The sequence below is a fragment of the Megalopta genalis genome, chromosome 9 (assembly GCF_051020955.1).
Source record: "Megalopta genalis isolate 19385.01 chromosome 9, iyMegGena1_principal, whole genome shotgun sequence".
NCBI lineage: Eukaryota > Metazoa > Arthropoda > Insecta > Hymenoptera > Halictidae > Megalopta > Megalopta genalis.
The window spans coordinates 15,584,927-15,612,638 of NC_135021.1; the positions used below are offsets into that span (position 1 = coordinate 15,584,927).

Here is a 27,712-nt window from a genome sequence, read left to right on the forward strand (position 1 = left end):
GACGGTGGGCGCTGATGAATTGGATCTCGAAGGAATGGAAGAACGACGTCTGTTCGATAGTTTGCACGTGGAACTCGGGGTTTAATCGAGGGTGCTTCGCGAGGATCTCGCAAAGGCTACCTAAACCGGGGATCTAACTTTGGAGAGCGTACTGGACTTTATCCGGAGGATCTGCGACCTTTGTGCACTCGGCGAGGTGAACCCGCGGTAACGCCTGGGGTCAACCTCCTAAAAAGTCCAGCCAAGAAGATCGCCTAACCCGAACCCAGAAGACCAGCGTCTTCGGAACGATTAGAACGAGCCTAATATCAGAAAGTTAGGATACCGAATAAGACAGAGATCTGTGCGAGCAGAGAGATTTACTGGAACAAGACGATGCCTCGACCATCTCGGCGATGGAGATCACCTGAGCGAACGTGTCCTGGTTCGACGTGGTCATCGCGGACGCGGCAGCCCGGCGCTTCATGGGATTTCAATCCGGCGGAATTGCCGCGCGTCGCGCCGCGAAATTAAGTTACGAGGCCGGACGAAGCTAACTCTGCCGATCGATGCTGGTAGGGCGAAGAACGTCGGAGCGAAAGCGAGGAGCCAAAGGTCGGCTCACGTGCGTCGAGGTTCGCCGAGGTCGTCGACGGTTCCTTAGCGGACGGTGACGCGTGACCTTCGACTACGGTTCAGGCGTCGCTGACTAATCAGCACTCGACTACCCGTCAACCCTCCGCGATCGTTCCTCGAAAACGAAATAGCTCCGATCGGCCAATTAACCCGATCCCGGCTAATTGGCCCCGCGCTTTTCACTCGGGGAACCGGTCGAGGTAATCGCTGATCGGCCGTCTCGACCAGCTGTTTAAAAGCGATTGTCGGCTCCGCTGCTGCTCGAGACGCCCACGAGCTGATCCTCGATCTTCGGAGACAGATTCCGAGATCTTCAGAGGCGGGGTTCAAGATCTCTCCAAGAAAGATTTCAAGATCTTTAAGAAAGATTTCAAGACCGTCGCCGAGGAAATTGCAAGAGTGTACGGTCCCACGTGTTGCGCCGGATAAAACTGCACGACGCCGTAACGATCGCGGCGAACGCGCTGGATAAATTTCATCTTTCGTCGTCGTCGTCGTCGTCGTCGGTGGCGGCGGGCGCGTTTAATTTGCGAGAGTGCGATCATCGGGGCGCGGTGATGAGGAAATTCCGTCGGCCGGGGAAAGCGGCTTAAATTGCAAATTCTGCGCGTTGGTCGGGCACGTCTCCTCCACGTGGCGCGTCGGATGTGTCCTAGATCGGAATGTAATTTTAGCAACCGGAGCCCGGCCCTCCGACCACGAGACCTTCGGGATCAGTATCCGCGTCTCTCGAATCACGGCCGTTAATTAATCCGCGCGATCGAGCAGTGACAGCGGTGCTAACGAGCCAGGTAACTGCGGTTTAGACGTTCGAGACAAACGACCAAGAGCTAAAGACAGTGCTGAACGGTGCGGACAGTGCGAACGATCAACGCGCGTCGGACGATCAACGATGTCCACTTAGCAGAGTCCTGGAAGGCTCTCTTGTCCTGCTGGAACACCGATTGCTGCTCCGATCGTAGATAGAGAGCCGAGTGCATCCTCCGAGCTCCTCCCGCGGGCCTCGCAGCGGATCCGGATCGAAGGCGCGGAAGCCGGGTGCCAGAACGCCGAGGTCACTTATGATGGGCTGCAGACCGGCCGCCAAGTGGAAGGTGGAGGAAGGGTGCGGTCTCGGGCAGCTGGAGTCGGCTTCCCCGTCGCCGAGGTGCATCGCGGTGCCGAAGGCGAGGAGGACGATCGTCGAGGACCATCGAGGATCTTGCCTCTCGGAGGAGGAGCTGGGGGAGGAGGAGAATAGGAGCAGCGGCGAGCTGTCCGCGGAAGGTAGCGTTCGATCGGATCACTTTCGATCGAGGCTCGTTAGAGCGTCGAGGATCTGCGTTTGGGCGGACGGGGCCGAGTTGCGACTGACCAGCAGATAGCTGCCGCGTGAGGATGCAAAGGCTGCGCTCGACGTTCAAGAGGTCGCGCACCCCGACGGGAGCCGAGATGAAGTCGCAGTCGAGCCTGGAGGTGCCGAAGCAGGTGCGCTCGGCGTCGTTCGACGAGATCCAGCTGGAGGCGAAACGGCACGACGACTCGAGGGACTCCAGGTCGGCGAGGACCACGTCGTCCTCGTCGTCCTCGTGCTCGCCGGCGAGGTCGCAGGACTCGTCGCGGGGCCGTAGGTCGACGACGCTGCGAGTGCCGCAGCTGCAAAGCGGCCAGAGGTCGAAGAGCTTCGACGTCTGCGAGAGGATCTACGGGCTGCCCGTCGGGCAGACCAGCCTCGGCGGGATCCGACGGCCCGAGACGCCGACGATCCAGGTGTCCGGATGCTACCACTGTGCCTGCGTCGAGGAGCACAAGAGTCTCTACTCCAGCAGGGACGACGAGGACCTGTCGTCCAGGGAGGACGACGCAGCGGACGATGACGTCGACGACACCTCGGAAGACGAGGACTCGGAACTCGAGCAGAGGAGCGAGGGCAGCCCCGAGATCCGTGTCACCTTGACCACCTTCACCGAGAAGCTGGTCTTCGACGACCTGAGCGAGGCTGTGCCACCGAGCTCGCCGCCCCCGTCGTCGTCCGCCGCCGTTGCGGACATCCAGCAGGACTCCGTCCACGAACCGGACATCAACGAGATCAAAGGCGGCCTGTTCCCCGGCAGGGAACGAAGGAGATCCATCGCATCGCCTAAGCTAGCCAGACAGGAGGCTCTCACCTCGTTCCCTCCGGAACTGCCCACCGTCGTCAGCTCGACGGAGGACGAGGAGAAGCTGGACGACGACGACGACGAAGAGGACGACGATGACCTGAACGCCAGCAAGTGCAAGTTCGTGGTCAGAGATATATTCCTGACGGTGCCCGAGCTGAAGAGGGACCGCGCAGCGTCCGTCGACTCCTGCTTCAACAACAAGAACGGGAAAGGGGAGAATGCCGACACCTTGGCAGTGCCGCAGCAGAACATTCGCTCGAAGAGCGTCGACATCGTCCTGCCCACCGAGGCGCAGACCAGGTACACGGCTCTGCTACCTGGCACCGAGACAAGACCGACAAGAGGGTGGGTACGTCTGGTGAACGGGACTCGTCCCTTCTTCCGAATGTATTTCCGATTGTTTCTGTGCAGGGACCGACTGTTCCCGATCGTTTTCTGCCGCTTTTGTGCTTCGTCTTTTGCTGTTGCATTGTCTTTATTTTGCGTTTCTGCTTCGCTGTTTGATGTCGTTTTGTATCTTTCTTGTTTTATTGAGCAGTGTGCAATGGTCTGGCCATTTTCGCGATCGGATCTTGTGACCGTCCTTTGGTTGGACTACGTTGGTCACTCGTCGTGCAATCGGGAGACGATGGTTTGTTACGATCGAGTATGAGAAGAAATAATTCTACAGGATGTCCCAAAATTATGGTACTTCAGGGAAATGAGGGGTCCCTGAGATCATTTGAAGTAACTTTTTCCTTAGCGAAATTGCAATCCGCGGCTTCGTTTACGAGTTATCAACGAAAAACAGTGACCAATCAGAGGCGAGCTTGGCTGGCGCGCGGCGGCCGAGCCAACGAGCGCACGGAGCTCGGTTCCGCTCATTGGCCTGGCCGCCTAGCGCCGAGCGAACTCGCTCATCATTGGTCAGTGTTCTTTTTATGAATAATTCGTTAACGATGCCTCGGAGAAAATTTTTGTAAAGGAAAAAGTTGCTTCAAATCGTCTCAGGAATCCCTCGTTTCTCGGAAATGCCATAATATTGGGGCACCCTGTAGATCGAATTTTGTGCAATTTGCAACATGGTAGATCTTAGATAAACGCCGACGCAATTCCTTCCCTGGCCGAAGTTTTGTCGATTATCTCGCGAAAATCCAAGTTTGCATGGAGATCCATCTAACGAGTCAGAATACGTGACCTTTGCCATCGTTCTTCTACTCCCTGGCGCAAACGAACTTAGATTGAAAAGTTCCGCCAAAAGTTATGACAAGTGAAGGGAACGCGACGCTCGCCGGAGGTCCGTTCCAGCACGTGTTACGGCGCAGCGAAATGTATGCCGTATTTTTCGCGCGTCATAGCAGCGAATTTATCTCCGCTAGGTGGTACTCTGGACGAAAGTTGCGCACCAGTTGCACACCGATTTCGAAAACACCGTTTGACAAATGTTGCGAGCAGCCTTGTCGATGTCGCCGAGGATTGAGGAAGTCGCGGACGCAGAATGGTTTTACGGTTCGTATGCCGGTTGCACGGGTCCATGCGGTTTATCGCGACGTAACACTCGCGTCGATCCGCTTCGAGATTAATTTCAACATGTTCCCGGGGTCGGGAATGGAAATGTTCGCCCGTAAGATCCGCGGAAACGACATGGTACAATGGTAGGCTAGCAAATATTACTCAACTTAACGCGCCGGCTATATTTCATTAGACTCCTGAAACGCTGACTGTGCTCAAGAAATACGATAGCGGGTCTTTAACTGCTTTCCCCTGTTCGTTCTCCCGATGGTACATCACAGTTTCATACACGGGGATACGTCGGTGGAATCCTGAAATATTAGCGAGAGGGAAGACCGGGTTTTCTGTACATTCGAAGCACAGCACTGCTTCGTTAATTGCCTCCATGTTTCTTCGAGAATTCTTGCAGTGGTGCATCACAATTTAACGCACGATGAATAGATCATTGGAATCCTGATGTATCGGCGAAAGGAAAGACTAGGCTTTCTGTACATTCGGAGCACAGAACTGCTTCATTAGTTGTCACGTTCGTCCTTCGATAATTCCTTTAACGATACGTCATCATTTATTACGCGATTAATAATTCAGTGGAAGATTGAAATACTTGGGAAAGTAGACATTTAGGCATTCCTGTAGTACTTACTGATTCGCTAACTGTTTTGAAACTTCTCTCCCAATGCGAACTACTTCCTGCAGTTATGTATCATAATGTAACACGAGAATTCATTCAAATCGAGGAATACTTAGGAAAGCGGACGCTAGACATTCTGCGTGCTTGCAGCACAATGCCGTCTCGCTGAATGTCTCGATGTTTCATCAGAATCTCTAATCATAATGTGATCTACAAGAAATATTTTCCGAAAATCTCGACAAATTAATGAATGCGATAGTTGAATCATTCATGTCCAGAAAGTACGGTGTTGCCTCTTCAACAGTTCTAGCCTCTCCCTATCAACTCTTCACTGCTGACAGTGAAAATAACAAATAATAATTTATTCGGTCGACGGGAGAAAAAACGGGAGATACAATTCTATGACAATGTGTCGCACGAGCAGCATGTGAAAAAGAAAAAAGGAAAGAAGCAATAAAACTGAAGAGAAAATAAGCGAGGAGGATAATTAAATAAAGTGAACAAATGGAGAAAATAATAGTGAATAATACAGACCATGATTTCTATTGCATTTCTGATCGAGTTGAATGTGTGCCGTTTCGAGAATTAAATTCGAGGAAACATGTCGCGTTTAATGAAGATTTATTTGATGCTATTATCAAAGGGTTGCTACCTGGAACGGACTGTAATATCTTTAGCCTTTGAACCGCGAGCTATCAAGAAAATGTATTTCGCACGGTGTACCTTGACATTTTTCATCCGCAAGTCGAATAGGAATCGACGTTCTTTGATCGTCGGTGCGGGAAGGATCCCAAGTTAGCGAAAGATAATTCGTTGTATAGGATTCTATAAGAGAAGCGGCAGTTTCTTTTATGATTTCGTTCGGTCCCTTTAAGATATCTGTTTTGTATGCATTCAGAATTGGAAATCGATCGTTCAATTCGTCCTGGGGACGTCGCGGTGCTGCCGATTTCAAACGTAGGATATCGAGGAGGACGCTTTCGAAGTTTTCTACGCCGGTGTTTCGAGATGGGCGCATCCCCCTGCGAATTTCTCCGAGCTCCCATGCATAAAATCGAACAAAGTCGCGCCTTCGAGGTATTGCATCCGAAGATAATATAATTGAAGCAGATCGATTGTCTCGCCTCTCCACGGATACATATATATTCTTCTTACCTGTTCCCATAGAATTTAACAATAACGTCTACGCGTCGGCCGTGCCGACGCTTGCGTGGAGAAAGTGAAATTTCTCTTGGGCACGTCGCTATTTAAAATTGTTCGCATAGTGTAACATTCGAGAAACACGATGCACCTTTATTAAATTCCTTCCATACTTTATGGACGAAACGTGTCCCGTGAAATATTGCAACTGTGAAGACCTGGGGAAGATAGCGAACGCGTTGACACATTGCTCGGACAGCATATTTTACGCAGTTATGATCGAAATTAGTGGAAGAATTGTCGGCAAGAAAAATATCTTAAGAACTTGAGAATACCGTACGTATTTTCAACTGCTTGAGATTATTAAAAAGGGAAAGAAATTTTTATTCGGCTCGTGGGTGTTGCGATTCATGCAGATCATTTTTATTTTGTTCAAAACTTAGTAAATGATAAAAAAGTTTTAAAAATGTCAGTTTTTTGTGATCTCAGTCAATTGGAATTTTTGAAGACAATTTTTTCGCCATTGTCTGGTAAACTAATACCTCTAATATCTCAAATTTAGATCGCTTGGCCAATTTATAAAAGAGTTATTCCGTTTTAAAAGGTGCTAGAATACTTTCGTGACTCGCCGCACTTTGAAGATATTCAGATTTATATTAAGGAACATATTAAGAAATTATATTCATATCCTATCAAGTATCATCTCTATCATATTTTTATATTTTTCTCACTGCATAGAATAGTAAAGTTGTAAAATTTTGGAGCACTATCTAACCATGTTGGGCTAAAACCATGTTTTAATCGGATGACAGATAAAAGATAAAGGCTAACAATAAAATTTGATTCGACACTATCGAATAAAAATTTATTCGAATGAGAATTCGTTCAAACAAATTTTTATACGAATGAGAATTCATTCAAATAAATTTGTATTCGAATGGGAACACATTCAAATAAATTTTTATTCGAATGAGAATTCGTTCAAATAAATTTTTATTCGAATAAGAATTTATTGGTACAGGAATTCATGGGGGAAATAATTGATTTGAGTAAAAATGTGATAGAATATATATAATATAATATTATAATATATATAATATAATATAATATAATATAATATAATATAATATAATATAATATAATATAATATAATATAATATAATATAATATAATATAATATAATATAATATAATATAATATAATATAATATAATATAATATAATATAATATAATATAATATAATATAATATAATATAATATAATAATATATAATATATATATATATAATATAATATTTTCATAGTTTATCTGTTCCATATTACTTTTTCGAATTATTCGAACAAAGAATTATACGAATAAATAGATAGAATAATTTACGACGAATAATGTATTATTCGAATAAAATACTCGACCAGAAAGAATTCATTCGGATAAATATTTATTCGAAACAGTCCGAATAATATCCAATTCTGCTGTTACCTAGAATTTTTCCATAAACAAGCTCTCAACTCGTAAACGCGTATATTGACATAGTAAACGTTAATTCCCCAGTTTCGCAATTTCGATCGGGTCAACGGATCCGAGAGAAACATAACCGACGAGTTTCACGAAGCGTCCGTGTTCCGCCAGGGGTTTCATCCTTGGCGAAAGTTCATGCACGAAGCTTAATCGAAGTCAATTTCATTTGGTGCATTCGCAGGCTTCGATGTCGGCCGTCTTTTGTGCCCGGCGGAATCCGCGGCGGCCGGGCTTTTCTATTTCGGGAAGATTAAGACGTCAATGATTCAAGAGACAAGTTGATTAGAGCCTCGGACGCGTCTAATTGAGGCGCACCGGCGGCGCAGTGCGGCGAGCACATTGTGGCCGAAGTCGTTTAAACGTTCAGCATCTGAAACGAAAGTTTCATCCCTCGCCGATGGAAACCCGGCCAAGTCCGCTAACGAGATTTTTATTACCATCGTCGTCGTTCCATCGAATCGCGATACCGACGGATTAAACGAAATTTGCCCGGCCGCGTCGTTCGCGTCTTCATCATCTTTTCGCATTACGTTTCTTTTAATGCGAGCATTTTTCCACTCTAACAGAGACAGCTTATGCTACGTAGATGCGGTAGTTGGAATTCGCTTCACGATTGTTCTCCGCGACTGTCTTCTCGGCGTTGTTCTTTTCCGGTTAAATGGATTGCAGAGATAGTGGAGAAAAAGGACGAGAAGCTATCTTTATTTGAACTTTGCTGCGATTGTCAACTCCGCGACTCCGGGCTATTTGGACACAGAGTTTAACGCTAGAATTGCCAAACCAGTCGAGACGATTGATTTTCGACTTTTTCATTTTTTACGATTCCTGATGCTATACAAATGTTTTTGTCAGAAATCTTTATATGGAAATTATAATGAAAGAGATATCATAATTATAAAATAATAATTATAATAGAAATCGTAGGAAGTTTATACGAATCCAATATTGTAATTGTTACGAAACAATGTGCATTAGTCGCGTTTAGGGCACGGTAGTTCTAGTGTTAATTCTACAACAAACAGAATTAAAGAAAACTTTCCTGCGTCAACTAAAAGAGTGCGCATCGTAAAGGGAAAATGGGAATGCTGTTAAACCTTGTTAATCTATACGTTTTCGAACGCTTTCAAAATTTCTGCATGCCATAAACGCATTGAAATCTGCAGAGTCTGCTAATAACGAATTTAAATTTTCGCATGTTCCATCATGGTGTAAGCATAGAAAAAATAGCGCATTTGTAGGGAATATTTAAAAAAAATATGCTGAATAAAATTGATGATTAAAATTCTAAATAATCCGAGCATTCTCGGTTATACTTTTGTCAGTAAGATTATTTGAGATTGAGATTTACGCAGATGTTTAAAAATTTTATGATTATTCGAGTGTTTCGAATTGAACATTAAGTGCACGAAACCGATGAAAAAACATAAAATATGAGACGGAAAAAGTAAACATAATTGGAAATATTAGTAATGCAAACGTTGTTTTGATTCAATGGCACTCCGAGGATTGGTCATTCTGACTGGGAAAGGGTTCACTCGGCTATCCATTTATTATTATTATACTTTCATTGACACAATTTGCTACGTTTCTTAAAGGCGTCTCAAAATTGCTCCGAACGTACATTCTTTGATCGCAATGTATGAAGCACAAATGATTGTGAATGTTTAAACAATATCTCTGTTTCTCGGTGTTCCGTGTAAAGGTTAAACGATGTGACAAGGTACGAAGGTAAAAGCCCGAATCGGAGGAAAATCGAGTTGAGACCGAGCTAATTCGTTGCTTGAAAATTCGATATGTGTGGACAGAAGCAACGGCGGAATCCTGAATTGGATTGAGTCGGGTTGGCGAGACAAGAATCAAATCAAGTTAGAATCGAAGATCGGATATTGGTGCAGCCGATGGTCGAGAGACTGGAATCTCTACTTTTAAATATGAAGCAACCTGGAACGATTTTGGTACAGTTACGCTGGAATTGGGAACAACTCGAGTTATCTTGGGATCCAATATGTAGTCGTCGGATTTAAACAAATTCCAGATTCGTATCTTGGCATTCAGGAATCCTCAATTTTAGACCTCGCCATTTGGAACCGGCTCTCAAACCGTAATGTACCCATGAAATCTTTAGGTTCTTGGACTATTGATTTCTCGAAATATGAAAAATCCTCGGCATCTTCTAGATCGTTCAATTCGCATCTCCGAATCCCAGGTTCCTGCAATTTATACTTTCCAATCTTAGAATCCCAAAGGTTGCCGATTCGTTCGGACCGGTGAATCAACGCATCTGAACATCGAGACAAACCCGTGTTCGTTTCATCTCTTGCACCGCGATCCCTGGATCGAAAAATCCTGGAAATTACCGTAGCGAGAGTGCCGCGGATTCCGGCTCTTCCTTAAAATGTTGTCATTACAGGAACGGGCGTAACAAGCGCGAACTTTCATTTAAATATCACTTTATCGCGCCGTGTCTCCGTGGCAAACGTTACCGAGCTGTAACCGAGTAGTTTCACAAGCCGTTGGCTATCTAAACGAACGCTCACGTCCGTCGCGAACCGGCGTGCGTCGTTGTTCCGCGTCCTCTAGCTTCATTCTGGTCGGGGAGACTTTCATTTAACGATTTTTCTCCACCGGACGCGCGGTACGAAGATAAAGCGACTTCATTATTGTCATCTGGGTCTTATCAAACAACGTGTCCCACTACTTTTATCTACCCTCCGATGATGTACCAACGTACCACCGACTGTGGGCTCTTTTACATTCACCCTGGCAAACTTCGGTATTTACACGCTGTTATTCCGTGACATTTTATGCCAGACAATCTTGTGCATGAAATGATCACGGATAGACTCTGGGATTCTTTAAAAAATTGTTTCTCCTCTCCGGGCGTTGTAAAACGATTTGTGGAAAAGGAAATTCGCCTAACGGTTCAAGTATAATTAACACATATTCGTCCGCATGACGAAAATTCGTCGTTTCTATATTACAGAAAATAATTGAGATTCTTGTTCTTTTAATCCTCATTAAAACCAACAGAGCGTACACCAAAATTCGATCCACCTGGCAGACTAAATTATGATTTACGCAAACGTAAATGCGTTAAAATAGTGACTGCCAGAAAATTACCGGACGAATTGAGCGACGTTGTTTAAACATGTTTAAATGATCGCAGTGTGTCATCAAAATATATACCATTGTATTTCGTAGAGTCTACAGAATCGTTCCACGTAAGAATCATTCCGTACAGCATTTACGGTTGAAGCAGAAGGAATCGTCAAATTTGACCGTTCTATTTTAAAAACTTCTCGAAATCTGAGATCGATCAAAAAAAGAACAACTCTCTACCGTCGGTAACGATCTCGTTGTCCAAACAGCCTGTCATTGTAGAACGTAACAATACCAAAATCATAGGAAAACCGTCCGGTTCGTTCGCGAGCAGATAAATCGCCTCCGAATGCGAGACAATCGCGGGTTTAATGGAACGCGTCCAGCCGATTTTTCGTCGGAACTTTCATCATTATTGGATTCGCGATTCAAAGCCGCAGAAATAAAGTAAAACCGTTCGACGAGAATTTCAGGACGAAAACTCCGTGTAACATGGAAGTACTTTTCCCGCGACGACTTCCTGACGGGAACGAGTTCCGAAACTTTCCCGGAGTTCTGTCCCGCTCGGTCCCCGACAGAATAAGAATCGGCAAACAGGAAAGTTTCGCGCAGCACACGGCCAAAGTGAAATCTAATCTCCGGGCGTAGCCCTCCGCGCGACGATTGATTTCGAAACGATCGCGCTGAATTGATTAGAGCTGCGTGAAATTGACGCCGGAACGGTGTCGGCCCGGTCACAGCTCCGCCGAATGTTCCATCTAATTGGAAGGAATTTTGAGTTCGGCGTGCTGATCGATTAGCGGTTTAATAGGTAGCGATCGGTAGCCAAAAGTGACAGGGTGCTGTGGGGACCGGTGCATCGTATCGCGCTCACCGGATTCTGATGTCGAGGGCCCTGCGTTGGTGTCAGGTGGGACGCGCGTTGCAGTTGTTTGCCCGCTGACAACCGAACACCGAGGCTATCGATTCTGATTAATGAAAGTACCCGACCAATTTCCTCGAGTACTCGAATTTGTGTAATGCAAACGATCGCGGACGTAAATAAAAGCTGGCGAGATCTTTGAACTGTCCGAACGCGAACAACCGTGGCCGTTAACGTTTAACCCCTTTGCCGTACTTTGACGAGTCCGACTCGTGATAGAGATTTCTAGAAATATCTTGTTAAGCATAAGTTCTGTTCTTTTGAATATAATTCAAAAAATATAATAAAAGATAATGATATCAATAATATCAAATATATGTATAATCAATAATAATATAATAATATCAAATGTATAAATAAAAAATATATAATAATATAAAATATAAAAAATAATAATAATAAAATATAATAAAAAGATATAATATCTCTTCCGCGTTCGTTTGAATATAATTCTGTCCTCTTGCGATTGGTATTTAAGCATTTAAGTAAATGTAGGCAAATGTGATAAATATAAATTTTTTTCTTCTTGTAAGAAATTATTACAATGGAGAAAATTGTAGGAGGTGGCAAGAGATTGAACGTACTATCGCCGGTGAAATTATCGGTTTCATATTTTTGATATTATAATCATTAAAATTATAGAGTTTCTTTCATTAAAAATCGTTGAATATGTCTTTTTATTCAGGCACACACCGTTATGGAAATTATGAAACATTTAAATAAATTCAATCTTACAATTTTATAAGCGTTCAGTGTTAACAATTGATGGAACTTGAAAACGGCGAATGTTGGAACGCAATCTTTAGATATAAATTAACATCGAATTTACGATATTTAAAAAATGCGAGTTTACTCCGACTTGTGAAGTAGGATTGAAAATTTTCACTGTCTAATCTCTTTAATTATGGAGCAGAAGCAACGGAATAAGATGGCACATTGGCTAAAAATGAATTAAAAAAGATTGTAACTTTGTTACATGAGCTATAGAGCTATAATATTATATATCATAATATATATATTATTATCATATATTGTATAATAATAATAATATTAAATATAATATTATCATATAATGATAACATTATCCAGAAACGTATTCAATATTTGATCGCTGGATCGAAAAAAATATTTGTCAAAGGGCAACACAATTTAGATAAAAAGAAAATAAACTTTAAGTAGGAAATCCCTCATAAGAAAATCTATAGAGATTTTTTCGACGAATTACATGCATAGATCACTGTAGTAGTACTATATATATATATAGGTAATATATATATATATATATATATATATATATATATATATATATATTATCTTATAATATAATATAACATCAATGATATTTTTATTTTATTTTGAACACAAGAATGAAATCTATCGAATGAAAGAAACTTCTACCTTATTTCCTTCTCCACAAAGTTGAAACTGTATCATAATCGAAAATTCACATAAAGTTTCTCAATCTAGTCAAAATCTAGGTGAATTTTGCAACGGTAAAACTATGAAAATAATTAGAGTATATCGCAGTTTTATTTTCACCGGATTAAAACGACCGAAGGAATAATTAAATGCAGGTACACCTTGCCTTATTTTTTGCAATTTATCTCGTGGTAAATGTAGACCAGCGCTATGCGTAAACGCACCTAGGTCAGCCCGCGAAGTCTCGGCAATCGAAGGGGAAACGTTTCGCACACGACTTCGATCGGAGCTATTTTCGGGTTATTCCTCGGATAACGAAGACTCGCAATCGAATTACGAGCGCCGGGAATGAGCGGCGAACGCGAGGCCACCTCGCCCGTAGGTGAAAGTCGGCATTCTAGCGGAATTGCGTGAAACTGTCCGGAGTTGTCGCTTAATTGCTGCTTTGAAATTCTTTTTGTTCGTCCGGCCACTTTGATAATTGCACAGAGCAGGCTTTCTAACAAAAGTGATCGATTCGAGACGTCGCTTTCGTCGGAATCTAGCAGCTTTTCAACCTGTCGTTGCATCTTCGGTCTTCCATCCATCAACTGTAGGCGCGACGAATGTATTCGACCTGGTGAAGCGGCAATTGTTTGTCTTACAACGAGTGCACACCTCTTAGCATTTCGATCGAGTCTTTTCTGAAACGTATTCGTGAATTTTATACATTTTAGGACGCAGACAATGTGGTCGGCAACATTCTACATACATGGGTTTTAACACGTTCCGTGCCGAGCTTTTTTTACTCGAATCTTCACACTTTGATATTTGACTAAAACTTGATGTATTACGTGCAATTATTAATTCTCGTACACATAACAACGTAACAAAAACTTATCAACGCCCATTCTTGCGGTGGAAATTGATTCTTCGGTTCTAAATTTCTTGCAAACAATTTGTTCAGTTCACTAAGTAAACATGCAAGCGTGTACCATCGATGGTACACGTGGCACGGAACGTGTTAAGCAGTTAGCTGTGGCGTCTCCTTTTCTGTTGAAATATTGAATCGAAAATACGGTTTTATTTGATAAAATTAACAATTTTATTACTAATATTTACTTATTCGCTCAACGTTAACGTATACTGCATACATAATAAACGAAAAACGCAAGAAAAATCAAATACTTATGAACGTTAAAAATTCAAATCGTTGCTGTAGAGTGGTATTCAGCAAAGCAAGGAACTATACATAATGGTACATTGCATGTCGAACACCAGTATCGCGAATTATTCATATAATTATTCGTATGTTTTATTTGTTCGTTTTATTCTCTCTGGTCTGGCCTCAAAATATTCTAAACATCTTGAAATTTCAGAATATGTTTTCGTTTTCACAAAAATTACAATTTAAACAGCCAATGGTCACTACTTTTTACGCGCGACAAGTATACTCGCGAAACACAGTTAACTGGTTAAAAATTGATCTTGACGATTGCTCGCGAACTTTGTCATCTTCCAAAAATGAGAAAGGCGATGGAAGGCGCTTCAACACCGTGACTGTCAGGCCAAAAGTATCGTAAAATTAAAGTATTTTATTCGCTCAAATTGAAATTGAAAAACCAAACAACTTCGCTGTTAATGATTGTCGAATCACGATTAACGTCAAATTACTTTTTCAATATCCACGCGTTCTGCGGATCCTAATCAAATCAGACACAATAGTAATTTAATAGTAAACTCGTACTAATTGTAAAGAATACTTTGGACGGTTCAATATCAAAACAGAAGAAATAGGCCGAAGTATTGTTCCGGACTTATTGAAACGGAAGGCTGCCGTTCGAGTGGACGCTCGTCGACCAGGCTATTTTCTTTTTTACACCGGCAACGCTAACGCGGGCATGTAGCAGATAATCGAACTTTCGTCGAAGACACCGGCCGGGGTTCCGGGAAACTTTCAGCAATTTTCTGGCTCGTTCCACTTTCGTATCCTACTTGATATTGTGTGTTACAAACTGTCGATACTCTTATCCATTTGTCGCGTTTTAAAAAGCCCAGGAGATAGCTCGCGAACCAGGCCGCCGAACACGTTTCACCGATAAACTAAAATTTTCGAGCGGAGTTCTCTCTCGCAATTTTCCTCCCTCGGCATGAAGGATTCCCTTTTCCCGTTTCGAGTGACTCGGCGAATAGGACACTGGAGGCTGTCTGGATAAATGACGGAAGTCGCTGATTATCGATAACGACGACGCGTTGATCAGTAATTACACCATATTTCTGATGCTCGATGACGCTGTTCTTGTGCAGTATCTTAGCACGCAGTTGATCGCATTGAAGCTGCGGAAGTGGCTGTTAAAGTTGGGAATGGTTAATATTTTTGAATCGTTTTATGTTGAGAGTCGAATGGCAGAGACAAAATCCAGCATTCTTCTAAGAATCCGAATCTTATTCTTAATCCTCTCTATTAAGGTAAAACGTCATTTGTGTCTCTTGGATCGAAATCTAGGGAGGTGATCGTAATTGTTACTGAATTATACGCCTTTATGAATCGTGGTAGATAATTCTGCGAAGTCTAAAATAAAGAGTGAATTTTGTTCATTGACTAAGAAACTCCTTGTGACAAAAATCGGATAAAAATCAATTGTAACATCGTTCAATCTGTAAATAACGAACACGTTTTCTTGCATCCTATATATAGTACAAATGTGTCAGGATCATCAGTTTAGATCAGAGGAGTTATTTCGAGCAAAAATGGATCTGCGAAAATCGTGTTTCGAGATGGCCAAAGTGAAATGTTTCTGTCGAACTCAAAAATATTTATGGTTTTTTTTAAGTCTGCATAATACGAATATAATATAATATAATATATATATACCAATATATATATATTGGTATTTGTATTGAAATTGGTAATATACATAAATATTGTTGACTTCGACAGATACATTTAACTTTGGTATATTATATATATAGTATATTATTATATAAATATTATTGTATATATATTATATATATTATATTATATTGTATATAATAATAATATATATAATAATATTGTATATATAATATTATATATATATATATATATTATATATTATATATTAATCATATTATAATATTATATAATATATCTAATATAATTTAATATAATATGATCAGTTAATATAATGCTACAAAAGTAACATAAACGATAGACATGAATATAATACTTTGTTTTTGTTTTAGAAAGCATCGTTTTTATATGCTTTTTCAACGTGTTGTTTAAGTCTTTTAACAAGATCAAGGCAAAACACATGAAACCATTATCAGAAATGAAAAAAAATGTTGGTTTCCGCATTCTATAGGTCTTAAGAAGTTCATTTTATGAAAATTACGGTCCAAATTTTATTGAAAGAATCCAGTATCTTAAATTTAACCCTGGAACGGTCGCGTGGGGTGTTCGACAGCCAAATCATTTGTTTCATAATTGACGTTTCTTTAACTTCCAGCGAAATGTTAACCGGTGCCACGTAGCTGAGAATAGCTGCATTAGCTTTTAATTAAGGGTCATGGTAGCGTAATTTTGTTCTCGGTTTTATTTTTATTATATCTCTTGGGATGTCGCCCATCCCACGCGTTGCTTTATGTAACTTTAACTGACGCTCCCGATGCAGGGTTAATAACGTTGTTTTTAAATGTAAGCGCGCGCGAAGCTATTGGTGAGGGCACGGAAAACCAGGTGGGAGCACAGTAATTGACACACTCGTTCCAGGCCCACTAAGAAACAATGTCTCGAACAGAACGTTATTAAAAGCAGGGCATCCATTAGTCGGCGGAATAAATTTTCAGAGCGCCCCCGATTTTTGCAGAAACGTTCACGGAAACTAGAAACTCGCATAACGAACTTAATTCCGGCGAATAACGAGGTTCCGTGATCGAGAACGAGCCAAGAATTTCGCATATTCTACTGGAACGCGCTAGACTCCCCGCTGTCTAATAACAACCGCGCAGAGGAAAGAAACGACGAAAGCAATTACTTCCGTCGTTATTATTGTAATCAGCGCTGAAGACGGGCCTGCATATTCATGCAGCGAAACGGGCAGCCCGCTCGGTGTAATGAATTATTATCCCCGACTAATTAATCTGTATGGAGTCTCTAGTTAATCAAACTACGCAGAATGGAAAATAAATCCGGCGACGGGTTACGTAACGCATTGATCCCGGGGGCCGGTAATTAACTTCAGGAGACGAAAAGCCTTTCTTCGGCGACGCGAGAAGCCAGGAATAATCCTCTGCCGTGCGATACAACACCTCGCGACGTGACGTTGCACCAAAGCGGAAATCAATTTCTCGTTTCGCTAGTCGCGACCAGCCGCGCCTTCGCCCGAAGAACGTCCGCCAGGAATTTTTTTCTCCGACGCTGCAGCTAGACCGTTAATCACATTTTCCGTTCCGTCGTCGGTCTCGAAATTATCCTACGAAAAGATTGCGACCGACTACCGCGAAGCACGAGGCTGCAAGAACATCGACGAAACTCTGTTCCCTTTTGTCGGACGGTCGGGAACCACTTTCTTAATTGCCATTGCCCGAAAATGGTTACACGCTCGTTAATGAATTTCCCTCGACTTTGTACGTTGCGGTTTTTATCGCTTGCTACGAAAAAATTGCGCGTGCTCGCGAAAGAGCTGCGGAACAATTTGCGGCCGTTTGTTTCCTTTTGGTGGCGATGCTGGAGACAATCCCTTAATGAGAGAATTGCTCGAAAATTGTCGCGCTGGCGTAGACTCGGATTATCGTATTCTTCGCTGGATCAGTAGAGATTCTTTGGCAAATAATTAAATTCTGTTTTTCTATTGTGTCGCATACTGCGTAAAACTGTACGTTTAAAAATATTAGAGAATGCAGATATATTCGTGACAGAATAATTCGTAATCGCCATCGTTCAATATAATATTAACACTTTATCGTCCGGTCGTGGTTGAGGCTGCCACTCAGTAAGGACTGGCTTAGTCGCGCGCGCATTTGCTCCCAGTACCGGCTAAATTTTCGCTATTCATTGTGTTGTGCTTATTCCTTTAAAAATAATAATAAATAATAATTATTATTATAATTATAATTCATAAGGATATGGGGAGGTCAGCATACAGGAGGTCAGCTACTAACAAAACAGTAAAGAAGCGAAAACCGTCGATAGCTAAAAGTCGATTAATAGGCTATCGGTCGATAAGCATTGGCAATCGAAAAGCCGATTAATAGGCTAGCGATCGATAAACATTGGCAATCGAAAAGCCGATTAATAGGCTAGCGATCGATAAACATTGGCAATCGAAAAGCCGATTAATAGGCTAGCGATCGATAAACATTGGCAATCGGAAAGCCGATTAATAGGCTAGCGATCGATAAACATTGGCAATCGAAAAGCCGATTAATAGGCTAGCGATCGATAAGCATTGGCAATCGAAAAGCCGATTAATAGGCTAGCGATCGATAAACATTGGCAATCGAAAAGCCGATTAATAGGCTAGCGATCGATAAACATTGGCAATCGAAAAGCCGATTAATAGGCTAGCGATCGATAAACATTGGCAATCGAAAAGCCGATTAATAGGCTAGCGATCGATAAACATTGGCAATCGAAAAGCCGATTAATAGGCTAGCGATCGATAAGCATTGGCAATCGAAAAGCCGATTAATAGGCTAGCGATCGATAAACATTGGCAATCGAAAAGCCGATTAATAGGCTAGCGATCGATAAACATTGGCAATCGAAAAGCCGATTAATAGGCTAGCGATCGATAAACATTGGCAATCGAAAAGCCGATAAATAGGCTGGCGGTCGATAAAGTGTTAATTTATGTCATGGATTCACAGCGATCCGCAGAATGGTCAAACAGAATTTCCATTTGACGCAGAAACATTTTGCACCGACGAAAAATGAATTCGCTGGTGTTACATTCGTTCCTCGTATTTCTGAAGCTATCGTAAATGATAAACAGACCAAGGGTTTCGGTGCTAAAGGAAGATTGCTGACGGATTACAAGACGATAGATTGTAATGCTACTTGGCAATATACGAGTCCAATGTATCACGCGGTTACTGTACGCAATCTTTCAGAATTTGTGGTAATCCACTTTCCTCCCCATTCTTCATAAATCCAGTGGAGAATAAATTTCTCGATCTCTTTAGAGCGACAGAGCTACACCACTTTCATTGTTCGTTGGTAACGAAGTGGCTTCGGCGACAGCTTTATTAGTTTGCCGCTATAGTTGTCCGCAATACTGCGGGATCGAATACAAGCTGAAATTATTCTACGTTCGATATCGGCCACCTGAAAACGAAAACGTCGTTAAATCGCATGGCGGAAATAAAACCCGACACGCGTTCATGAGAAAATCGAGTAAATGTTGTTTTAACGCTAGATTAGGCAGCTGTTTTATATTAGTTTATAAAAGTGACGATAAGACATTTATTCCGATTTTTAACGAATGTTACTGTAATATTTGCCGTAATATTGTGAATAAATAACTCATAAATGTATCTTTACAATCTGAAAAATTGTAAATTAAAAAACTAGTGATCCGTTCTAATAATGAACCTAGTGTCAACCCTTCGTGCTAGAGACTATTTTAATTCCAAAATGAAGACATTTGTTTCAACCTACAGCATTTCCATTTGATACAATTGTTTTTATTTGATGAGTATGAAATTGAACGCGTATACTTACGGGAGACTTCTGTTTTATTTGACAATTTATCGAGTACTGACAAATTTAGTAATGTGAAAGTTCTTTTGAGAATAATTCAGCAATTTTTAGCGTCGCCTTAAAGTCGTCACTCGAGTGCGAAGAGTTAATACTGGATACAAGTCTATCAGTGACTAGTTCGCATTGCCTTCTAAAAACAATAAAACCGTATTTATCAAGATATTGCACGATGCTCGCGAAAGCATAGCGTTAAACAATAGGCAGAAAGGTAGATAGACCCCGAAAGAGTACTGACAAATTTAGTAATGTGAAAGTTCTTTTGAGAATAATTTAGCAATTTTTAGCGTCGCCTTAAAGTCGTCACTCGAGTGCAAAGAGTTAATACTGGATACAAGTCTATCAGTGACTAATTCGCATTGCCTTCTAAAAACAATAAAACCGTATTTATCAAGATATTGCACGATGCTCGCGAAAGCATATCGTTAAACAATAGGCAGAAAGGTAGATAGACTCCGAAAGAGTACTGACAAATTTAGTAATGTGAAAGTTCTTTTGAGAATAATTCAGCAATTTTTAGCGTCGCCTTAAAGTCGTCACTCGAGTGCAAAAAGTTAATGCTGGATACAAGTCTATCAGTGACTAGCTCGCATTGCCTTCTAAAAACAATAAAACCGTATTTATCAAGATACTGCACGATGCTCGCGAAAGCATATCGTTAAACAATAGGCAGAAAGGTAGATAGACTCCGAAAGAGTACTGACAAATTTAGTAATGTGAAAGTTCTTTTGAGAATAATTCAGCAATTTTTAGCGTCGCCTTAAAGTCGTCACTCGAGTGCAAAAAGTTAATACTGGATACAAGTCTATCAGTGACCAGCTCGCATTGCCTTCTAAAAACAATAAAACCGTATTTATCAAGATATTGCACGATGCTCGCGAAAGCATATCGTTAAACAATAGGCAGAAAGGTAGGTAGACTCCGAAAGATATGTTCCTCGTTTTAAAACCAGACCACACCAATAGTACGTAACGATCGATACTTCGGCAACTGAATGAAAAATCCACGTACGATCGTTTCTTAGGTCCTCGATGTTTCGAAGCACTTCAAAGCAAAGTTACGCATTCTTATTGTGCAATCTGATCTTTGTACTCAGCAGCAAAAGGGTTCAAAGAAATTCTATTTCCCTCCTGTCCCTTGCAATCGATGCAGAAAATTGTTCCCTTGCGTAAAGAACCTTTGCCTGGTTAAGCAAAAGAAATATGGAACAAATGTGGTCAGAAAGAATAGAAAGACTAATGAAACGGGTGCCGAAATTGGTCCAAGAATGAATTAATAAACGCGGCGGATGTATCGACGAAACGAAAATTTCATTTTCTTTTATAACCTTGCAATAAATTTAAGAGATTGTAACAATTTTGCTATCGGTTCCTGAAAAATTTAATTTTCTGTAAGTGCCCTGATACTTTTAGGAGGGGGGATTGTATATCAAGATTCGGCAAAAATTCATCGCCAGGGTCGGCGCGTGCGGATTTTTTCTTTTTTACGGGGGTAAAAATTCGAGCGAAGGTCCGGCACTTTTTCGTTTTCCTTTCCCAGGAGTGTCGAGTTTCCGGATGGCTCGCGTGAACCCCGCGATATTTTTACGAGTTTTCGCGAAGCGGCCGGCCGTCCGTTACGGGAGAACGTTGACAAAATGATCATTGAAACGAGCACAAAGGCCGGCGTTTATCACGCACGCGAGCGAATAATTTCCGCTTTGCCGGGCCCGGCCGTGCGTCGTTCGTTAACGGTGGAACCCGGGAACGGGTTAAAGAGACCCAGCGGCCGGTTGATGTTCCCGCTCGTTAAGGATTCGTTTTGCCGGCGGGTCGCGCGAATCGGCGACGTGTGTTTGATCAACGAGCAACTCGAACTGCCGGGGATATCGACTTTTGAATATTGAGAGATCTCGGAACGCGCGCGGCCATAGATACGGCGCCAGGGTCTATTTGGCAAATGAAATTTTCAGGTCCGGCACTGCGACCGCGCATCCGCGCGGGGCTGCCGCCGCGCTCGTGAATCGTTAATAACCGCGGACCATCCATTATTAACGAGCTAATTCGACGTGACGCGCGGAGACGCCTGTGCGCCGTAATTGTAAGCTCGTTTTAATCTGCTGCCTTCGATCACCTCGGCCAACGATGCTTTCAACGCCGCTCCTTAATTATTTCAGACGTTTTTGCCTCGAGCCTCTCCACTACTTAACACATCCGCCAGAATTCGGGTCATTAGCAGCTATTAATCCGACCGAGAAATCTGTTAATTACACGAGCTGATTACAACGCACTCGTACTTTACACGCGTTGGCGTTCTGGAAACGTATATAGTGCTTTCTTGATTACTTTCGACGATTTTGCCTCGAGTTCGCTCGAGTTATTAACACGTTCGCTACCGGCGTCGCGTATGCCGTCGACGAACACGATTTCCTACTTCGCGCAAAGAACATCAAATTCATTTTACGAATGTCGCTATTTAATGCTGTAACACGTGGCATGGTATTTCGAGAATTTATGGCCTTCTCTTTCGCGACACTTTTATCATATTTTATATGATGGTACGATCCATTTAATGCGATAAATACGATAAATAGAACTGTGTACGCTAGTGACTTTCAATTTTTAAGAAACTGACGTGAGAGGTAGCCTTCAAAAAGATGCTTGGTAGACATTTCTCTCGTCGATCATCGTCCGCATTGAAATTGCTCTTAAAGCATCGGGTACCAGGTACGTCATTTTTTAGATATCCCCAGAGCACGTGGGTAGTCTTATTTATAAACCCCTTGGTACATAAAGCTAGTTATACATTGTACGTGACATAATGTTTATAATGTCAAGCTCAAACTTATGTTGTTGGAACTAAAAAAGTTGATACGATTGCAATATTATTATTTATTAATATTTATTCATTCTATATTTATAATATAATAATTCATTCTATATTTACAAAAATCCTGTTCAAGCAGTTGAATTGAACGAATAAAGTACTTTGGCGTTAGTCTTGTAAAAGAGGATGAGATATTAAAGATAAATAGAGCTTATTTAACACGTTAAACGTCACGCCGTTCTATTAATAAATTTTAAATAATTTGGAGATCATTCAATAATGTACCTGACTGTTACTTGCTACCTGAAAAAATTTTAAATAATTTGGAGATCTTCAAAAATGTACCTGACTGTTACTTGTTACCTGAACAAATTTTAAATAATTTGGAGATCTTCAAAAATGTACCTGACTGTTACTTGTTACCTGAAAAATTTTTTAATAATTTGGAGATCTTTAAAAAATATACCTGATTGTTACTTGTCACCAGAAAAAATTTTAAATAATTTGGAGATCTTCAAAAATGTACCTGACTGTTACTTGTTACCTGAAAAAATTTTTAATAATTTGGAGATCTTTAAAAAATATACCTGATTGTTACTTGTCACCAGAAAAGATTTTAAATAATTTGGAGATCTTCAAAAATGTACCTGACTGTTACATGTTACCTGAAAAAATTTTAAATAATTTGGAGATCTTTAAAAAATGTACCTGAGACTGTTACTTGCTACCTGAAAAAATTTTAAATAATTTGGAGATCTTCAAAAATGTACCTGACTGTTACTTGTTACCTGAAAAATTTTAAATAATTTGGAGATCATACAAAAATGTACCTGACTGTTACTTGCTACCTGAACAAATTTTAAATAATTTGGAGACCATACAAAAATGTACCTGACTGTTACATGTTACCTGAAAAATTTTTCAATAATTTGAAGATCATTCAGAAATGTACCTGACTGTTACTTGTCACCAGAAAAAATTGTAACGTGTATTATTCAAACACGGTATTCGCAAGTTTCGCAGAATGTTACAACGGAAAGGAAGGCGAAACAGGCTTGTCGCGCAACATGATAAACGAAGCTTATATAAGACTGAATATTCATAGGAGCAGATAATAAGGCATTTGATGCCGTGTCGTTTAAAATGAGGAAACGAGCACTTGTTTAAATAATTATAGTATATAAATTTGCACGTGACACGTACGTTGCTGGAGGATATTGCTCGAGGAGGAACAGTTCAGTTTAATGAAATTGAATTGAAAATGGAAGTATCCCTATCAACTAGCCGAACGTAATATCGCGAAAGTAAAATGTTTGACGCAGAAGGCGCCGGTATGACGTAGGTAACAGGTTAATGGAGCGCTATGTTTTCGCGAAGTTCTTGCCGGTAACTGTGCAGAATTTACGCAGAACGGCGCGGCGCAGGAGTTGCCCGGCAAAATACAAACAGAAATTTCGTTTTGCATGAACGGATATAACCCGACGATATCGCAGGGATCTCCGTGTGTTATGCGAGTTGATCTCTCTCTCTCTCTCTCTCTCTCTCTCTCTCTCTCTCTCTCTCTCTCAGACGTTTGCATCAAAAGACGATTAACGGCCGTAAGTGCCGGGCCCGGATTTCCAAACGACTTAACGGCGTTTAATACACGCGATTCCGACGAGACCGGTCTCGTCGGCGAAATAGTGAGATCCGAACGGCGTTTCTACGGCCATCAAAATGTAACGAGTTCGTCGAGTTTCAACAGTGATACTCTGTAATGCACCGCGGATTGGACGGGAATTTCTGCGGCCGAAATTCGAGTTGGCCAGAGTGGTGGCTCCCAGCTCGATCCCATGCAATATCCGACGGCGACTTCTCTGGCAACCGTAGCTCACTTTCGCGAAAATTTAAATCGTCTGCCTTCGGGAGCCAATGGAGCTATTCAACGATCGCCGCCTACGAAGTTTCTGCTCGATGCCGTCGATACGCTTCGGGAAATTGCGAGCAACCGTTCCTCCGCAGACAACATTTCTTTCGCAACGTTTCGATATTATAAAATCGACGTTTCCTGTCCAATTAATGCTACGTCCGTGTTGCGTCCAGAGACAAGGGCCATAAAAAGGTCCCACCATTGGGGAAACCCTCTCAGGCCCCAACAAGGGTCAAGGCAGACACCCCCCTCCAAGGGGTGATTCGTGCCTCGACCAATAATAAACAATCTACCTCCATCCACGGGTGCTCTTCCACGACTTTCCAGCGTTGGAAGAGCATTCTTCCACCAGCGCTCGCAGAGAGTACAACACAAAAAATAAAGTTCTCTAAGACTACTAGAGACCCTTCCACGTCATTAATTTGCCGTAGGAAGCGCGAATCGAGCGTACAATAGTTCGGTCGCGCATGTACGTTAGGCGACTAACCGAACGTACGGACAAAACAGTCCGCTCGTTAACGGGCCCGTTGTTCGGACCTTGTTGACAACTATCGCGTGTAGGTTGTGCGGATTCATTTTATTTGTTTATTTATTTATTCTTAATTAATGGGCGCGAGCCCTTGGCACAAGGAGAATCTTGGGGAAACTGTTCGAGTTTTTGTTATGATTTTTGCGAATTTTATTTGCATTTTTTTTAAAGCACTGTACCTTAATATCAAAGTAATATAGTTTACAAAAATATTGTGAAGCCATGGTTTTTAATATATTGACTGTAGGTATTTTTGACCCGGCACACAATGCGGCCGTCAATGCAGAAAATTCAAAAAAGTTAATGCTTCATACTATTAACTATGTGCATGATGTATTAAAATGTCTAAATAATCATATTTAGCAACAGAATGTTCAAAAAATAAACAGGAGGTTAATTTCAAGTTCGGAACGCAGATTGTTTACATTGTCCTATGAACAGAAGGCCATTTTATGATGAACTCTTTATAGAAAATGACAGCCAGGGGTTATATGATCGTAATTAATCAATAGAAATTTTGAAATGTTTATGCGCAATATAATAATTAACACGAAATGAAATAATTAAGTTGGTTTTATTTGCGTACGCTTTAGATATATATGGTTTAAAAAAAAAAATAGCAAAAAATATCCTGGGATTCTTATTCGGACATATACATCAGATATTATAAACATTATTTATTTATTATCTATTTGATATTAATTAATATTATTTATTATTTGATATTATAAACATAACCTTGACATAATCTTGTAATGACCTCGACATAACCTCGACAGAAAGAGATACATCTTCAGCCGACTCTCATTTCTCGAAATTGACGTGGAATATTTTTATTTTACGTAAAGATCCGCAATCTGTTAGTAACATGCCTATGTAAAGTATTATCATTTGAATTAGAAAAGTAAAAGAACGAAGCATTTAGACAAGCTAAGCAAGAGTCTATTAGCACTACATTATTGATCAAGATTAAGCAATTCACGTCCAATAACTACAGGACTCGCAGGCCAATCGATGGTATGACATAACTTGAAATCATCAGCGAAAAGAAGATGCTCCTTCGATGTCAATAGAACCGTCCGTGAAAGCGTAACGATCAAATTCGACTTTTATTTCAGCGGAATCGTGCACAGAACGAGATTCCGTACAGGTCAATTTCGCTTTCGTCCCGCTAAAATCATTGTTAAAGTAAATTTCATGCGGACCGATTTTACCATCGCTTCTCACTGAAATCGTCCACGAGGGAAACGGAATTAATTAACTGCAGAGCTCCATGTATTTATAGTTTACGAAAGCATTTAAAAATGCATCGAGATGAAACTTTATATTCGCCTTGATGTAGGTGAATTTTACAATTAGTTTCAATCTGCCAAATGAGTCCAGATTTCTGTAAATATCGCAGCCTCTCTAAATACGCGCACCAACATTGCGAATTTACGAGCAATGTTTGCGTCGCTGTGGAAAACACAGGTGGAACGACAACAATGGACGAGGGGGAGAAAGAGCGTACGAGAAACGAACGTTCTCTGTTCATTTGGTTTCAACGGAAATTTCTACAATGTTCTCTCCGCGCGTTTTTGGAACCGTCAAGCGACAGAGCGGCCATTCTTCTCTTTTTGCGCTATTAATTTCAAGTGCTCGGTCTGCTCGAATAATTTGCTCGCGATCGACATTTTCCGAATCCGACGTGTCACGCTAACCTCGGATGATAGAACTGCGTACGGAACCAGTGCAGACTCGGCCCGGCATCGCCGTCAACTTTTCCTTGTTAACCCGAGAAAGATAACCTACGTCGCAGAGGCGCCTGCGAAGACTGTTGATTTTTGTTAATTTTTCATAGAGGTCTAGTGATTTAAGTTTAAAATTACTTAAAATATCAAAAAATATAATATAAATGCATTTTATTTTTACAATAATGCCAAACCTTTAAAATGACCGGATTAACTTAAATAAATATCCATTGTTAGTATAAAATTGACGCCTTAGAAAAGCATGCGCCTCTGAAGCGTATGGTTATCTTTTACGTACGTTGTCATATGGTTATCTTTCTAGGGTTAATTGTGCCCATCAGTTCCGTTTCAATAGCCCATCCCGGGACCTCGATTCTTCATGAATTCAATTCGCCGGTTCAATCAGACTGCCAATCACGGGCGAAACGAAAAAAAAGAATCCCAAATCGACGCAGCCATTTTTCATTCGGCGTTCATAAATTCCGCGGTGCTTCCGAATTTCCCGGGGAAACGTTCCGCAATCATTCCGTTTCACCTTGATATTCCTCGATATTGAAACAATGCCGCGTTGTCGGGGGAAGTTACACCCGATGTTAACAAACCGAATATTTTGCGGTGCAATTTATAACAATCCAGGTGCACTTCGTATTGAACGCGGAAAAATGTTCTTCCGTGCCGACCAACATGTTTTTACGATTTCATGTTTTTGTCGTCGGGCCCGTTAAATAAATACATTTACACATTGCATGGTAATTGTTAGAACTGTTGAGACTATTTGCAATGAAAACGACTGGGCAAATTCCTCGGTTCGAGCGCAAAGTTTGACGAAATCGACGAACTTCGAAATTAATTAATTCGTCGAACAGTAGTCTAAATATGTTATTGATACAAATCCAGAAATCTAAGTCATTTCTGCATCGTAAATGCATCCGAGCATACATCGTGGCATATATTCAGCGACATACGTCGCTGCATTTAGCGTTACAAGCCTATTTTGGAGGATTCTATTCTATTCTATTCTTATTTTCTAATTAAATAAATAATA

General features: G+C 41.4%; 1 protein-coding gene across 1 annotated transcript in view; it reads left to right on the plus strand.

The window, feature by feature from the left end:
* Nucleotides 1-1,842: 1,842 nt before the first annotated feature.
* The window catches only part of rdgA (retinal degeneration A), a 96,624-nt gene continuing 70,754 nt past the window's right edge, over nt 1,843-27,712 (plus strand). The window contains exon 1 of the mRNA XM_076524476.1: nt 1,843-3,101. Within this exon, the coding sequence (XP_076380591.1) occupies nt 1,993-3,101 (1,109 nt within the window). The 5' untranslated portion in view covers nt 1,843-1,992. The remainder of the gene's footprint in view (nt 3,102-27,712) is intronic.